This window comes from Hypomesus nipponensis, chromosome 25, assembly GCF_054491055.1.
Source record: "Hypomesus nipponensis isolate SF chromosome 25, ASM5449105v1, whole genome shotgun sequence".
Taxonomy (NCBI): domain Eukaryota; kingdom Metazoa; phylum Chordata; class Actinopteri; order Osmeriformes; family Osmeridae; genus Hypomesus; species Hypomesus nipponensis.
The window spans coordinates 4,535,001-4,552,242 of NC_140385.1; the positions used below are offsets into that span (position 1 = coordinate 4,535,001).

The 17,242-nt window shown below is 52.4% G+C and overlaps 1 protein-coding gene across 1 annotated transcript in view; it reads left to right on the top strand.

Annotated features, from left to right (window-relative positions):
- The window catches only part of pacs1b (phosphofurin acidic cluster sorting protein 1b), a 31,652-nt gene that overhangs the window by 10,193 nt on the left and 4,217 nt on the right, over positions 1-17,242 (top strand). The window contains exons 2-23 of the mRNA XM_084691330.1: positions 4,795-4,882; positions 5,623-5,712; positions 6,185-6,310; positions 7,587-7,731; positions 8,000-8,091; positions 8,498-8,575; positions 9,652-9,711; positions 10,683-10,843; positions 11,581-11,674; positions 11,969-12,052; positions 12,161-12,282; positions 12,638-12,773; positions 13,918-14,022; positions 14,134-14,240; positions 14,839-14,993; positions 15,123-15,233; positions 15,343-15,445; positions 15,806-15,848; positions 15,952-15,994; positions 16,131-16,272; positions 16,594-16,832; positions 17,034-17,153. Of these exons, the coding sequence (XP_084547456.1) occupies positions 4,795-4,882; positions 5,623-5,712; positions 6,185-6,310; positions 7,587-7,731; positions 8,000-8,091; positions 8,498-8,575; positions 9,652-9,711; positions 10,683-10,843; positions 11,581-11,674; positions 11,969-12,052; positions 12,161-12,282; positions 12,638-12,773; positions 13,918-14,022; positions 14,134-14,240; positions 14,839-14,993; positions 15,123-15,233; positions 15,343-15,445; positions 15,806-15,848; positions 15,952-15,994; positions 16,131-16,272; positions 16,594-16,832; positions 17,034-17,153 (2,444 nt within the window). The remainder of the gene's footprint in view (positions 1-4,794; positions 4,883-5,622; positions 5,713-6,184; positions 6,311-7,586; positions 7,732-7,999; positions 8,092-8,497; positions 8,576-9,651; positions 9,712-10,682; positions 10,844-11,580; positions 11,675-11,968; positions 12,053-12,160; positions 12,283-12,637; positions 12,774-13,917; positions 14,023-14,133; positions 14,241-14,838; positions 14,994-15,122; positions 15,234-15,342; positions 15,446-15,805; positions 15,849-15,951; positions 15,995-16,130; positions 16,273-16,593; positions 16,833-17,033; positions 17,154-17,242) is intronic.

Below are 17,242 nucleotides of genomic sequence, written 5' to 3' on the forward strand. Positions count from 1 at the left end.
GTGTGTGTGTATTTACTTGCAACCATGTGGAGTGTAAGGAATGTGTGTGTGTTTCCATTCATCTTCTAGCAGTCTGCGGAGGGAGACAGCGTATGTTATCAGTCTTCATTAGCAGTTATGTCATTGTGTGTGTGAGTGTGTGTGCTGTCTTTGGCAACGCAGGTGTTGAACCAACATGGATGAGATCCCAGTCTGCCGGCTCTGTCTGTCTTTCTGCTGGACTGTCTGGACGTGTGTGTGTGTGTTGATAATGGTCGCTTTGATTAGTCTGTCTGGCTCTCCGCTATTATGGGATGCAGTCTAATCACAGACAACAGGTTAGCAAGGCACAACCTATACACACACACACACACACACACCCACAAGCCCCTTTCACACAGCCTGTTCAAGGCGGGATTGTCGTCCTTTGATGCCGCCTCGCAGCAGTTCTGTATCAAAGGTACGAATATGAAGGATCTTTGTTGTCCTGGCGTGAAGCTGGCATTGGAGCTCTGTGTTAAAGCAGAGCTGGCATGGCGGGACGGCACACCATGCGCCAACGCCCCGCCTCTTGATTCCGGAACGCCAGCATGGAATCTAAACTCACACATGGGCTGGCATCATGCCGGCTTTGTCTGATTGGGTCAGGGTTAGGGTTAGGAGGGAACGAGCAAAGCTGGCATGAGGACTTTCCACGGTAATAATGCTGAATCCCTGCGGCCACACACACACACACACACCTGGACATGGACAATAAATGCACAATCACTCCCCTCTCTTCCTGGATTGGCATCCCAGTCGACCGCTTGACTTTATTCCCCACTCCCTCCTCGAGCCCCAAACCTGCTTGCAGCCCATTGGCTAAGCCCGGCAGAAGTCAGCCAGTCAGAAGACAGAGAATTGAAACAAATAGCAGATTTAAAGAGCTTTGTGACTCACTCTGCTCCTTCCTCAGTTACAACACACACACACACACACACACACACACACACACACACAGGCTGTGTTGGTGATGTCACTCCCCTGGCACTGGGCGCTGCCAGCTCATATGGAGTGCCCTGTCCGTCGCCTTTATCCTTCAGTTAACACACACACACACACACACAGATGATACACACACACAGCACACTGTTAACACACACATACACCCACAGAGAAGGGCTCAGCACACAGGTAACACACACACGCGTTACGTTGGGTTTTCACAGAAGAGTCCTGGATTGTCTGTCGTCCAGAAACTCACGAGCCAAAGAACCCTTCAGGACACATTGACATGTTTATAGCCGCTCTCTCTCTCTCTGCCTTTCCCTGTCTCTCTCTCTCTCTCTGCCTTGCCCTGTCTCTCTTTGTCTCTCTCTCCCTCTCTCTGGCACGTCTCTGATCTATTTAAAGACTTGTCAGTTGGCCTAAAGAAAGGTGCAGAATCAAGCTAGCGATAGGAGGGGGGGGTGGAATGATTTGTAACAGCAAAGAATTGTTGAAAAACGTTGATACTTAAAGAAGTGATTACACGTGGTGTATTAATACAGCCCTGTATCATTACATGATCATCACAGCTTATTGTTTGGTGGTCGATAGAGCGAAAAGATCCTGCTATCAGGCGGTGCGCTATAGTGTTTTCTGTAATTGGACGAGCCTTATTAGGTGTGTGTGTGTCTAAGCATGTGTGAAGGATTTAAGCGGAGCAACCATCACTCACTCACTCCCTCACTCTCTCCTTTACGCTATTTAGTCAGCAATATTCTTTCCACCCCCGCTCCACCAAACACAGAACTTGGGGGTTCAAAGCTCGAAGGTCGTAGGGGGTCGCGGGTCGGTGGTCCGGACATGGGGTGTGAGCGACGAGCTCTGCTCTGTGATTGGTCCACCCCAGACAGGATCAGAGGGCTGTAAGTGGCCGTGGGCAGACCATCAATAAGGCTGTGTGTGTGTGTGTGTGTGTGTGCGCTGCAGGAGATCTGTCCCCTGCTTCCAGTCGAATAAAACTTGTGTGTGTGAAAAGGTGGTTGTGTAAGACTTGGATATGGGCTAATCCCTGTAATGGAATGATAATGAGGCAAGGGAGAGAGGTAAGGTGTTAAAGGAAGAGTCCCACTCAGTCTTCCTGTCAGGGCACAGCCATGGCATTGATCACCATTACCTAGGAGAGAGGGAAGGAGGGAGAGGGAAGGAGGGAGAGGGAAGGAGGGAGAGGGAGAGGGAGAGTGAAGGAGGGAGAGGTTAGAGGGGAGAGGGAGAGAAGAAAAAGAAGGATTTGGACTGGTCTGAGAGGAGGTGGGTAGGACTGCTGAAGGTCAGGTGGAAAAAGTGTGTGTGTGTGTGTGTGTGCGTTCATGTGTGTGTGTTGGACATGGTTCCCTGTGTGACACAGCAAGATCCCGCACAGTCCCACGACACTGTTGCCAGGGGAACGCACACCTGCCTCTTAAAGACACAGGAACTCCCAACACCCATAAACCCCTCTGGGTCCCTCAACACTCCAACCCTGATGCATATCTTAGCCGTATTCTTCACATCCCCTAGTCTGTCATCAAGGAGAAAGAATGGCTGCTGTATTGTATGGCAGTCAAGCCCAGCTCTCTCTCTCTCTCTCTCTCTCTCTCTCTCTCTCTCTCTCTCTCTCTCTCTCTCTCTCTCTCTCTCTCTCTCTCTCTCCCCCTCTCTCTCTCCCCCTCTCTCTCTCCCCCTCTCTCTCTCCCTCTCTCTCTCTCCCCCTCTCTCTCTCTCCCTCTCTCTCTCTCTCCCCCTCTCTCTCTCTCTCCCTCTCTCTCCCCCTCTCTCTCCCCCCTGAGGATCATTTCCATGGACCCAGACAGGAGACTTATGCTGGAGAATACTAAACAGGTGATGATGTGTACAGTGCTTTGTTGAGAGGGTGTGTGCTTTAGTTTGCCAAATAAGTCTCACTATCTCTCTTTCTATGTCCGTGCACACACAAACAGACTAACAAGCCCCACAAACAAGCCCAGCAGCCAATCACAGCACAGAAAACTGTGTGTTATTACGGTCGGGGATGAGAGGTGATGTGTGTGCTGATTGGTGGTGACTAAGTCTATTTTCATACACACACAGTTATCTGACACACACACACACACACACACACACAGTGTGGCCTACTTAGTGCCAACCTGCCACTCGATAACAAATGTGTGTGTGTGTGTGTGAGGCCAGCCTGACCTTGGCGTTCTGGGAGGGATTCGGGAGGGTGGGATGGAAGAGATGGAAACAGTGAGAGGTAAAGGGAGACCAAGGCAGAGAGAGCGACACACTCACACACACACTGACACACACACCCACTGACACACACACACACTCTCACTGCAGGATACGCCTTCAAAGCCCTGCTGCACGAGGACCAGGCCAAGCCAGACCAGACTATATTAGGGGGGTCGGATGGCCAAGCGGGAAATGTAAGGGAATCGGGATATTATTCAGAAGGTTGCCGGTTCGATTTCCGGCTGTTTCAAATGAAGTTGTGTCCTTGGGCAAGGCACTTCACCCTACTTGCCTCGGAGGGAATGTCCCTGTACTTGCTGTAAGTCGCTCTGGATAAGAGCGACTGCTAAATGACTAAATGTAAATGTAAATATTAGACCACAGCAGGTCGTATTACACCATACCAAAGCAGAGCAGGTTAGGCCAGGCCAGGCCAGGCCAGATTAGACAGTGCCAGACCTTCAAACTTGATTACTCCTTTTCAAACCAGATTAGTTTTCCCTCCTTCTTCTCTCCACTACCCTAATGTTAGCTAATAGACACGCTAGATGAGATAACATCCACCCCAAGCCCTCCTGTTCTGGATCTAATCCAGTTGAAAGGCTGTGTTCTCTGTTATGTGTGTTCATATGACTGAGCGCTGAGATGAATCAGTGGCTATTATCTCACTGATGTTTTTACAACCCCCTCCGCCACTAAAACGGATTATTTCTGGTCGTCATGGTTCACGGTATAGGCCCCGGCCGTCGTCGTAAACGTTCACGAGCGCACCGCTAGTTTCTAGATTTACGCCCCTCTTCCGGAATATTCCTCGGACCACCGGGCGCCTCACAGGCTGGTCCTTGGCTGTGGTCGACCTCCATTACAATTCTCTCTCTGTCTCTGTCTCTCCTTATCTCCACTACCCCTACCCCCATCCGGACCGACTCACTAGATGCAAGCCATGAGGTCAAGATCTACAACAGCCAGGCTAATCCGTGGATAAATGCTGTTTCAGAAGCTCACTAAGTGTCTGGGAGGTAGGGGGTGAAGTGTGGGGAGGACAGGGGGGAGGGGGAGGACGGGGTATTGGCCTGTTTGACCGGAGGCCTGTCCTAGCGGCTACTTTATGGCGGTCATTACTGTCCGGTCCTGATGGCCATTAGTCCAGCTGGGTCCAGGAAGATGAGTGCTGGGGGGGCACGGACTGTGAGTCTCCTCTGGGAGAATGGACCGGGCTGGCGTCGGACTCTCTCACTCTTTCTGTTTCTCTCTCTCTTTACGTCTCTCTCTTTTCTATTTTCTTGCTTTTCTTTTCTTGTCTCTTCCACAATTTGTTTTTTTCAGGCCATGCCTGCTTCTCTCTCTCTCGCTCTCTCTCTCTCTCGCTCTCTCCCTTTTCACCCTCCCTTCCCTCTCCAGCCGGCCTATTTTAGCTGAATGTCTCTCTGAAGGTCCAGAGGATAAATAATTGAGGACTCTGACCCTGTGTCCTGCAGGAAGGGGGGGTGTTGAGTGGAGGCTTGTGTGGATTCTCTCTGACTCGGATTCAATGTTGTCGTTACTTGACATCGCTTGGTTTTCAAATCGTTTTTTCTCTCTCTTTTTTTTCCCCTGCAGGCTCTTTAACCTGACCCTTAAGAAGCTGATCATGCTGAAGGAGCTGGATAAAGATCTGACGTCTGTGGTCATAGCTGTCAAACTCCAGGTACTGTCCTCTCTCTCCCTCTCTCTCTCTCTCTCTCTCTCTCTCTCTCTCTCTCTACCTCTCTCTACCTTTCGCTACCTCTCGCTACCTCCCTCTCCTGTACAGTGGTTACCACAGGGTCAGGTCATAATTCACATTTGTACTGGTCTTCGAGCACCTGATACTACGCTAAACCTCCTCCATCTCCAACTGCTTCTGGCTTTCGTCTGTCTCGTTCCTTCTTTGTGTTTCCCTTCCTCTGTCTGTCTGTCTAGCTTTGTCTGTCTGTCTGTCTTTGTCTGTCTGTCCTCTTACTTCCTCTTCTCTCCTCCATGTTCTGTTCTTGTACATCGTTTTCGGTGAAAGGTCTCTTGACAAGCAATTTCTTCAACAATGTACTTCTGTCCTCCCTTCCGCCTGCTCTCTCCCTCCTCCCCCTGTCCTCCCACTCTCCTCTCCCCTCCCTTGCTCCCTCCTTCCGCTTCATAGGAGGTTGATGACGCTTTATTGTTTTGACACGGCGGGAGACGGCCGTGACACATCAACAATAATCTTCTCTTAACAATCTCTTCATCTCCTCCTTATCTCCCTCTCCATCCCCTTTCTTTCTCTTACCCTCTCTCTCTCTCTCTCTCTCTCTCTCTCTCTCTCTCTCTCTCTCTCTCTCTCTCTCGCGCGCACACTCTCTCTTTCACTCTCTCTCTCTCTCTCTCTCTCTCTCTCTCTCTCTCTCTCTCTCTCTCTCTCTCTCTCTCTCTCAGGGTTCTAAGCGAATCCTGCGCTCCAATGAGATCTTGCTGTCCTCTGCAGGCCTCACAGAGACAGACCTACAGCTTACCTTCTCCCTGCAGGTCAGCACGCACGCACACACACACACACATGCACACACAGCTGATGTCCACAAACCAGTTTACTCTTGGGAGATTGATAAAGTATGGCCTCATCTTACCACCATCTGTGAGTAGCATTCCAAGTGCGATGCTCGGACGGGGCCGACCATGTGACCATGCCAGGCTGAAACCTGGGTACTTAATAGGCTATTAGTCACGAGTACGCTTCATTTCACGCCTGTGGATTTCTAATGGGTCTTGGTTCGAAGCCCTTTGTAGACGCTGAGCTCCATTAAGGTTGGCTGTTTAGGGGTTATCAAATATGAGCTGCTGCAGTAGGAGGTCACCGATAGGTTGGCGAGCAGGAAGTCGTTATGTAACGGTCCAATTAGATTGCAGTAATTATCCAAGGAAAGGGAATGAAGGTCAGTGGTTGTCTTTGCATTACTCATTTAGAAGGTCAATGGTCAACTTTGCGTGTGTGTGTGTGCAGTACCCTCACTTCCTAAAGAGAGATGCCAACAAGCTCCAGATCATGCTGCAGCGTCGGAAGCGCTACAAGAACCGCACCATCCTGGGGTACAAGACCCTCGCCCTGGGCCTCATCAACATGGCTGAGGTACACACTATCACATGACCTTCACACCATCACATAACCTCCAACCATCACATGACCATCACATGACCTCCACACCATCACATAACCTCCAACCATCACATGACCATCACATGACCTCCACACCATCACATGACCATCACATGACCATCACATGACCTCCACACCGTCACATGACCATCACATGACCATCACATGGCCATCACATGACCTCCAAATGCCTTCCACATCATCACATGACCTCTACACAACTACATCAACTACAATATGCCTGTAGCATAAACATGTAGCCTTCAATCAACTCTCATACTACCTTATATTACTAACCTTCAATCAACCAACACTGATTCAAAGCTTTTTGTCTTTAGATATTATATGTACAACTCAAATCTACATATCTAACCTTTGAACTCAACCTCAGTATTAAGCTCTACAAAACAAAGTTAGCAACCATCTTTCAGTGCTGACTTATAGTCTACTATAAGCCTATAGTCTGGAATGGTTGCCTATGGGCTACCATTCCCGAAGTCCTCCACCTAGGAAATCTTAGTTTGACATTTGTCTGGCCAGTGTTTCATGAGGTCGCCCGGACCCCTGTCAGTACGACTGCTCGTCAACACCATGGCGACACTCGCCCAGAGCACTCCGTCTGTGAGAGCCAGCATTAGCATTGTGACTGGTGGTTCTTACAAGACTGTTCTGTTTTAGGCTGAGTACACTTTGTTATCTTGCAAAGAGAGATAGAGAGAGGGTGGCATACCGTGTGTGTGTGTCGCTGGAAGAACCTGTGCAGACTTCATTAGTGTGTGCTGAGTGTGTGCAGACTGCAGAGAGAGAGAGAGCATGAAAGACAGGAGCCTGATGCTGCTGCTGCTGTGTCTAAGACGAGATGGAGAGAAGAGCTGTGAACTACCCGTTTCATCTCTCTCTCTCTCTCTCTCTCTCTCTCTCTCTCTCTCTCTCTCTCTCTCTCTCTCTCTCTCTCTCTCTCTCTCTCTCTCTCTCTCTCTCTCTCTCTCTCTCTCTCTCTCTCTCTCTCTCTCTCTCTCTCTCTCTCTCTCTCTCTCTCTCTCTCTCTCTCTCTCTCTCTCTCTCTCTCTCTCTCTCTCTCTCTCTCTCTCTCTCTCTCTCTCTCTCTCTCTCTCTCTCTCTCTCTCTCTCTCTCTCTCTCTCTCTCTCTCTCTCTCTCTCTCTCTCTCTCTCTCTCTCTCTCTCTCTCTCTCTCTCTCTCTCTCTCTCTCTCTCTCTCTCTCTTTTTCTCCACCCCCCCCCCCCCCAGGTGATGCAGCACCCCAGTGAGGGGGCCCAGGTTCTGGGGCTCCACAGCCAGCTGAAGGACGCCTCTGTGCCCGTGGCCGAGGTCCGGGTCTACTCCCTCTCCAGCCAGCCCATCGACCACGAGGGCCCCAAGGTCAAGATGTCTGGTAGGGGCCCGGGGCATCCCGCGCACCAGACTCTCCTCCTGGAGCCCAGACTCTCACGCTGCACTGACCCCGACTGGTGTCAGAGAAAACAGAATCATGGAATCTTTTCTTTCTTTTTCCTGTTTCTCGACCTCTTTCTCCCCCCCCCTCCTTCCCCTATCGCTCACTCTTTCTCTCTCTCCTCCCTCTCTGTCTTTCCTCCCCCTCCCCCTCTCTCCCTTTCCCCCCCCCCATCCCCCCGCCCCCCCTCTCTCCCCCCCTCATCCAGATCGTTCTCCAGACATTGACAACTATTCCGAGGAGGAGGAGGAGAGCTACTCGTCAGAACAGGAGGGTAGCGACGACCCCATTCACGGACAGGTGTGTGTGTGTGTGTGTCTGGCCGTGTCTCCTCTGGGAGAATGCTTGTGCCCGGAGGAGAGGAAAGAAAGAGCAGCCTGGAGAGATAAGAGAAGACTCTGTGGCTCTGTGGATTGGTGAAAGGGTTGGAGGAAAGGGAGGGGGGGAATACAATAAGCAGTGAGATGTGAAATGATGGAGAGGGAAAATGGTCTTGGTCTGAAAGACTGTGTGTGTGTGTGTGTGTGTGTTTACACATGTTGTTCAGGAGGGCTGATTGCTTTTCGCTTTTCTCTCCTTTTCTGTCCGTCTCTCTCCAACTTCCTTCTCTTTTTCCTCTCTCGCTGTTTCACCCTCTCCGTTTCCCTTCCCCTCCAATTCTCCGTCGTTCTCTCTCTCTCTCTCTCTCTCTGTCTCTCTCTCTCAGTATCTGGATGATGAGGAAGATGAGGTGAGGAAGAAAAAGCCTCGAAGGAAGCTTCAGTCCAGTGCCTCCATCACCAGGGTGAGAGACCCCCCTCCCTCCCTCCCTCCCTCCCTCCCTCCCTCCCTCCCTCCCTCCCTCCCTCCCTCCCTCCCTCCCTCCCTCCCTCCCTCCCTCCCTCCCTCCCTCCCTCCCTCCCTCCCTCCCTCCGCCTCTCCTTCTCCTCCCCTCCCCTTTTTGTGGCTCTCTCTGTCCTCAATACTGCCCTCGTTTTTCTTTCTCTCTCCTCTCTCTTTTTCAATCTTTTCTTCTCCTCTCCCACTCCATTTCTCTCTCTCATCCTTGATGTATGTAATTTAAGCCAATTTCCCAGGAGGAAAACATTCAGGCAATTTACCAAAGCACAACACACACACACACACACACTCTCAACCGCACAGATAAACACTCTCTTGTCAACAACTCTGCAAAAATTGCAGCAAATCCATGCTTTGTGGTGACACTAGGGCAGTGTATCTGGGATGGCAGGGAAATTGCGTGTGTGTGCGTGTGTCAGCAGTGGCTTGGCTCAGTGACAGCAGGAGCCAGTCTTATTAATGGGCAGCTCCTGCGAAGGTCCCTGTGGGACTGTGTCACCACAGAGCCCCTACAACACCTGTGGACGACACCCGCACACTGCACCTAGCTGCACCCGCACACTGCACCTAGCTGCACCCGCACACTGCACCTAGCTGCACACGCACTCTGCACCTAGCTGCACCCGCACACTGCACCTAGCTGCACACGCACACTGCACCTAGCTGCACCCGCACACTGCACCTAGCTGCACCCGCACACTGCACCTAGCTGCACCCGCACACTGCACCTAGCTGCACCCGCACACTGCACCTAGCTGCAGCCGCACACATTCACACGTATACTCACTCAAACGCGTGCACACTCAAACACACTCGGCAGTCTCAACACCATTGCACCCGCCATCCCGTTGAATTGAATGTAAACACACTCACAGTCCACCGCCACCCCTACTATCACACGTCGATGGCAACAATGGAAGAAAATGGCCGTCATTGTTTGCAACCAAAACACCAGCCAGCCTCCGTGGTGGAGGAAGGCAGAGAAGCGTGACTCAGCCAATCTGTCTCTCGTCTCCACAGCAACCCAACATCAAGCAGAAGTTTGTGGCGCTGCTCAAGAGGTTTAAAGTCTCTGACGAGGTACGCCACCTTAACTGCCTCTCTCTCTCTACACTAGTATCCTTTAGTGTCTCTCTCTCTCTCTACATTAGTCTCCTTTAGTGTCTCTCTGTCTCTCTGTCTCTGTCTCTCTCTCTCTCTCTCTCTCTCTCTCTCTCTCTCTTTCTCTCTCTCTCTCTCTCTCTCTCTCTCTCTCTCTACACTAGTCTCCTTTAGTGTCTCTCTCTCTCTCTCTACATTAGTCTCCTTTAGTCTCTCTCTCTCTCTCTACATTAGTCTCCTTTAGTCTCTCTCTCTCTTTCTCTCTCTCTCTCTCTCTCTCTCTCTCTCTACATTAGTCTCCTTTAGTGTCTCTCTCTCTCTCTACACTAGTCTCCTTTAGTCTCTCTCTCTCTCTCTCTCTCTCTCTACATTAGTCTCCTTTAGTCTCTCTCTCTCTTCTACTAGTCTCCTTTAGTGTCTCTCTCTCTCTCTACACTAGTCTCCTTTAGTGTCTCTCTCTCTACACTATTGTCCCTTCGTCTCTGCCTCTCTCTGTCTTTCTCTCTTTTAAACATACAGTGTATAATTCCTTTTCTTTCAGTCCCCCTCTATCCTCCCTCTCTCCCCTCTCTCCTCCCTCTCCTCCCTCTCCTCCCTCTCTCCTCCATCTCTCCTCCCTCTCTCCTCCCTCTCTCCCTGCTCTCGGTGTGTCACTGGGGGTTTTGCAACAGTAGTTTCCTCTTCATCTCCCCTGTCACATCCTGTGCTCAGTGCACAGGGGTGAAGAGCTGTCTCTCTGTGTATGGGAAACACTGGTACAAAAGGGTGCATTGAACCAGTCCACATAATTGCATCTGACTGCACTTGTGTGCTCATGTGTGTGTGTGTGTGTGTGTGTGTGTGTCCTTCCATGTGTGTGTGTGTGTTTGTGTGCATGCTTATATCCTTTTGTGTGTGTGTCCTTCCATGTGTGTGTGTGTGCATGCTTATATCCTTGTGTGTGTGTGCAGGTGGGCTTTGGGCTGGAGCACGTCTCCAGGGAGCAGATTCAGGAGGTGGAGGAGGACCTGGACGAGCTGTACGACAGCCTGGAGATGTACAACCCCAGCGACAGCGGCCCGGAGATGGAGGAGAACGACAGCATCCTGAGCACGCCCAAGCCCAAGCTCAGGTAGAAGGCACACACACATGATCCTACACACACACACACACACATGATCCTACACACACACACACACACACACACACACATGATCCTACACACACACACACACACACATGATCCTACACACACACACACACACACACACACACACATGATCCTACACACACACACACACACATGATCCTACACACACACACACACACACACACACACACACACACACACACAAATGATCCTACACACATACGCACATATGTTTCTGACCGGAGAGGGTGGTCAGGGAGGTGAGCTGTTGCCTGAGGAGAGCCCCCTCTGCTGGTAGAGAGCGAGTACTGCGCCCTCCTTCATCTCGTCACGGTAGAACACAGATCATTCTCACTTCATATCTGACTGGATCACTACTAACTGCATTCTTCTCCCTTTTCTCTCCGTCTCTCTTCTCTCTTCCTCCCTCCCACTGTCTCCTTCTCTCTTTCTCTCTCTCTCTCTCTCTCTCTCTCTCTCTCTCTCTCTCTCTCTCTCTCTCTCTCTCTCTCCTTTCCCCTCCCTCTCTCTCTCTCTCTCTCTCCTTCTCCCTCCCTCCCTCCCTCCCTCCCTCCCTCCCTCCCTCCCTCCCTCCCTCCCTCCCTCCCTCCCTCCCTCCCTCCCTCCCTCCCTCCCTCTCTCTCTCTCTCTCTATCTCCTTCTCTCTCTCTCTCTCCCTCCCTCCTTCTCTCTCCCTCCCTCTCTCCCTCTCCCCCCAGACCGTTCTTTGAGGGGATGTCTCAGTCCAGCTCCCAGACAGAGATCGGCAGCCTGAACAGCAAAGGCAGCCTGGGACGAGAGACCTTCAGCCCGGTAGGGAGGGAGGGAGGGAGGGAGGGAGGGAGGGAGGGAGGGAGGGAGGGAGGGAGGGAGGGAGGGAGGGAGGGAGGGAGGGAGGGAGGGAGGGAGGGAGGGAGGGAGGGAGGGAGGGAGGGAGGGAGGGAGGGAGGGAGGGAGGGAGGGAGGGGAGGGGAGGGAGGGAGGGAGGGAGGGAGGGAGGGAGGGGAGCTATAATGAAGAGGTGTGATAAGCTCTGTGTAAGAGGGTGTGTGTGTGTATCTGTGTGTGTGTGGGTGTATTGACTGTGTTTCTCCCGCCTCTCTCCAGCAGGGGGAGCAGTATCCTATAGAGAAGATGAAACACTCACGCAGTCGAACCCTGGAAGAGACCGTCTCTGAGACAGACACACTGGTGAGAGAGACAAAGAAAGAGACAGAAAGACAGAGACAGAGAGAGCAAACCCAAGCCTCCCCCCCCCCATTCATCCAAGCTGGTGTGTGTGTGTGTGTGTGTGTGCAGGAGCTAAACGACCAGGAGCTGTTTGCAGAGGTGGGCCCCTGCATCACGGTGTCTGTGGCGGAGAAACCCCGTACGCCCATGAAGAGCAGCAAGAGTGAGGGCCAGACCATGCCCTCCCCCAGGTAACACACACACACAGGTAACACACACACACACACACAGGTAACATGCTCACACACACACAGGTAACACACACACACACACACACACACAGGTAACATGCTCACACACACACAGGTAACACACACACACACACACACACAGGTAACATGCTCACACACACACAGGTAACACACACACACACACACACACACAGGTAACATGCTCACACACACACAGGTAACACACACGCATTCTATTCCACCATTTTTTGTCATCTATATTTTTTGTAGGCAGGCATTATGTATGCCAGCTAACTCTGTATTTGTGTGTGTGTTATCTGTGTGTGTGTTATCTGTGTGTGTGTGTGTTCCCCAGACTGGACGGGGCCCACACTCCCAGGCAGAAGCGCAGCAGCACCCCTATGAAGGAGAGGCAGCTGTCCAAGCCCCTGAGCGAGAGGACCAACAGCTCTGACAGCGAGAGGTCTCCTGAGCTGGGGCACAGCACTCAGGTAACACACACACACACACACACACAGGTAACACACACACACACACACAGGTAACACACACACACACAGGTAACACACACACACACACACACACACAGGTAACACACACACACACAGGTAACACACACACACACACACACACAGGTAACACACACACACACAGGTAACACACACACGCTGGCTCACACACACACACACACACAGGTAACACACACACGCTGGCTCACACACACGCCCTCGCTCACACAGGGACACAGCACACCGGTGTTCACACACACACACACACACACACACACACACACACACACACACACACACATAGTTCACACTGCAGATGACCCTCCAGCTGTCCTATGTCATCCATCCCAAACCAGCCTGAGGAAACGAGGATAGGAAACCCTCTGTCCCCCCTCCCTTCCTCCCTCGTTCTCTCTCTCTCTCTTTCTCTCTCTCTCTCTCTCCCTCGTTCTCTCTCTCTCCCTCGTTCTCTCTCTCTCTATCTCTCTCTCCCTTTCTCTCTCTCTCTCTCTCTCTCCCTCGTTCTCTCTCTCTCTCTCCCTCGTTCTCTCTCTCTCCATCTCTCTCTCTCTTTCTCTCTCTCTCTCTCTCCCTCGTTCTCTCTCTCTCCCTGGTTCTCTCTCTCTCCCTCGTTCTCTCTCTCTCCCTCGTTCTCTCTCTCTCCCTCGTTCTCTCTCTCTCTCTCCCTCGTTCTCTCTCTCTCTCTCCCTCGTTCTCTCTCTCTCCCTCGTTCTCTCTCTCTCTCTCCCTGGTTCTCTCTCTCTCCCTCGTTCTCTCTCTCCCTCGTTCTCTCTCTCTGTCTCTCTCTCTCTCTCTCTCTCTCTCTCTCTCCCTCGTTCTCTCTCTCTGTCTCTCTCTCTCTCTCTCTCTCTCTCTCTCTCTCTCTCTCCCTCGTTCTCTCTCTCTGTCTCTCTCTCCCTCCTCTTCTCATCCTCCCACTCCTTCTCTTCTCTAAATAGAGAACACTAATGTAGCCTGAGTATCTGGGCTCCACGAGCTCAAGAATAAATTATACATACTGTGATGAGTCATCTAAGATGAACTTTGTTGCTGTGGGTGCATGTATGTACGTGTGTGTGTGTGTACATGGGGGTGGGTTCATGTGTGTGTGTGTGTGTGTGTGTAGGTCCTGAGGAAGGCTGTGTACGATCAGCTGAACCAGATCCTGCTGTCTGATGCTGCTCTACCAGAGAGTCTCATCCTGGTCAATGGGACTGACTGGCAAGGCCAGGTAAGAGAGGGAGTGTGTGTGTGTGTGTGTGTTTAGTCTAGTCTAAGAGATGTATTTGTGATACATGGCTCAAAGCATCGTACCAACTGTGTGTGTGTGTGTGTGTGTCAGTATGTGGTGGAGCAGCTGCAGCTCCAGAGACACCCTGTGGTGTGCACGTGCTCCGGAGCAGAGATCCAGGCCGTGCTGGCGGCCGTCCTGACACGCATCCAGAAGTTGTGAGTGTGTGTTTTCACATCCTCGCACACGCACCCTGAGAACACGGGAGTGCACTGTCTATGAAATATTGACCTGACTGGTTTGGATGACTCTGTCATTTTCTTTCTTCTCCCTACGTTGCCTTCCTCTCCCATATTCTCTCCTCTCCTTCTCTCCACCTATCTGCTTCTTTCTTGCTCTATTTAATTCACCTATACACACTCTCCATCTTTTTCTTTCCTTTCATTTCTCTTATCTCTTTTCCCTTTTTCATCCCCCACTCCTTCTCTTTTCCCTCTCTCCTCCCTCCCTCTCTCCTCCCTCCCTCTCTCCTCCCTCCCTCTCTCCTCCCTCCCCCTCTCTCCTCCCTCCCCCTCTCTCCCTCTCTCTCTCCCTCCCCCTCCCTCCCTCTCTCCTCCCTCCCCCTCTCTCCCTCTCTCTCTCCCTCCCCCTCCCTCCCTCTCTCCCCCCCTCCCTCCCTCTCTCCCCCCTCCCTCCCTCCCCCTCTCTCTTCCTCTTTCTCTCTCCTCTCTCCCTCCTCTCTCCCTCCCCCACCCCTCCCTCTCTCCCTCCTCTCTCCCTCCCCCACCCCTCCCTCTCTCCCTCCTCTCTCTCCAGCTGTAACTGTAACTCCTCCATGCCCAGGCCTGTGAAGGTGGCGGCGGTGGGCAGTCAGAGCTACCTGGGCTCCATCCTCCAGTTCTTCGTCACCCAGCTGGCCAACAAGACCTCTGATTGGGTCAACCACATGAGGTTCCTGGTGGTGCCCCTGGGTGAGCACCGCCCCCCCCCCCCGCCCTCCCCCAACGGTTTCTACGGCGACGGGAGATAGACTGTTTTCGTCGTCACTTTTTGTCTGTTTTTTCTCTCACTTCGTCTCTCTATTTCGCCACCTCTCATAGGTTCCCACCCTGTTGCTAAGCACCTGGGTGCACTCGACAACCGCTACAGCTCAGCTTTCCTGGACATGGCATGGAGAGACGTGTTCAGTCGCTCTGAACCACCGCAGACAGGTAACACACACACACACCAGTTGCACACACACACAGCTGATAGACCCTAGAGACCCCCCTCCACACCCACACCCACCCTGACCCTGCCTTGCTGTGCTCTGTGCTGCAGACATGTTGGATGTGGCTGGCAGGATCTCCCAGTACATCAGCGGAGCCACCGTCACCCACCAGCTGCCCATCGCTGAGGCCATGCTCACCTGCAAGCACAGGATGTGAGGACACACACACACACGCAGAAAGATGATGCTCTCTCTCTTGACTCGCGCGCTCTCTCTCTCTCTCTCTCTGTCTCTCTCTCTCTCTCTCTCTCTACCTCTCTCTTGCGCTCTCTCTCTCTCTTTCTCGCGCTCTCTCTCTCTCTCTGTCTCTCTCTCTCTCTCTCTGTCTCTCTCTCTCTCTCTCTCTCTCTCTCTCTCTCTGGCACACTCACAAAGCCTCAGACCTGTTTGTATCTCTTACATTTGTATATTTTCTCCATGTCTCTCTCTTTCTCTCTCTCTCTCTCTCTCTCTCTCTCTCTGCCTCTCTCTCTCTCTCTCTCTCTCTGTCTCTCTCTCTCTCTCTCTCTGCAGGCGTGATGAGGACTCGTACCAGAAGTTCATTCCCTTTATCGGGGTAGGTGTTTACACGGGGCCTGGACCCCACATGCAGGCTTATGAGAGTCATGTTCATGTAGGATGACAGGAGATGTTCATCATAGTGTTGTCATGTCTCCTAGGTGGTCAAGGTGGGCCTGATTGAATCTGGGCCTTCTTCTACAGGTGTGTGTTTGGTAGACACACTCAAAACCACTCACTCAAACCACACAACCATAAACACACATCCTGTCAGCCCGTAAATAACCGTCATGTTGTAGTCCATGATGGCACTAACCTTGCTCTCATCGCCGTTGCCTAGGCGACTCTGAGGAGGGCGTGGCGGTGAGCCTGGCGGTGCCCTCCACGTCCCCGCCCTCGCACGGGTCACCCACCGGCATGATCAAGGAGGCGGCCACGCCCCCTTCCTCCCCCTCCATGGGCACCGTGCTGTCTGTACAGGGGTGGGTCACACACACACACATATATATACACACACACACCCCTCCCTTTCTAACCCTTTCCTGTCCCTGACTCCTCCCCTTCCTGCCCCTAACCCCTCCCCTTCCTGTCCCTGAATCCTCCCATTCCTGTCCCTAACCCTTCCGGTCACTGACTCCTCCCCTTCCTGTCCCCAACCCTTTCCTGTCTATAACCCCTCCCCTTCCTGTCACTGACCCCTCTTCTTTCTGTCCCGACTCCTCCCCTTCCTGTTACTAACCCCTACTCTTCCTGTCCCTGACTCCTCCCCTTCCTGTCCCTGACTCCTCCCGTCCCCATGACAGGAGCCCCAGCATGTCTCACGGCGTGGACGCCATCGGGCTCCAGGTGGACTACTGGCTGGCCTCGCTGGCGGAGAAGAGGAGGGAGGGTGAGCGGCGCGACACAGGCTGCAAGAACACGCTGAAGAGCGCCTTCCGCTCGCTGCAGGTCAGCCGGCTGCCAGGGGGGGGCAGCAACGAGACCCAGGCGCAGGTCAGCACCATGGCCATGACCGTCGTCACTAAGGAGAAGAACAAGAAAGGTGAGAAGGGAGGGAGAGGAAGTAGGGGGGAGGGGAAGTGACATACAGATTTTTTATTTCATACACATACCATTTTTTGACTGTGTAGTTGTCTTTGACTAGTTGTGTGGAATTATGTTGTTAAATGAATGCATTGCAATCCCCTACCTCCCCTCTTCTCCTCTCCTCTTTCCTCTTTCCTCTTTCCTCTCCTCCCTCTAGTTCCCACCATCTTCCTGGGCAAGAAGCCCAAGGAGAAGGACGTGGACTCAAAGAGCCAGGTCATCGAGGGGATCAGCAGGCTCATCTGCTCTGCCAAGCAGCAGCAGACCATCCTGAAAGGTAACAGGGGAGGAGGGGAGGAGAGGAGAGGAGAGGAGAGGAGAGGAGAGGAGAGGAGAGGAGAGGAGAGGAGAGGAGAGGAGAGGAGA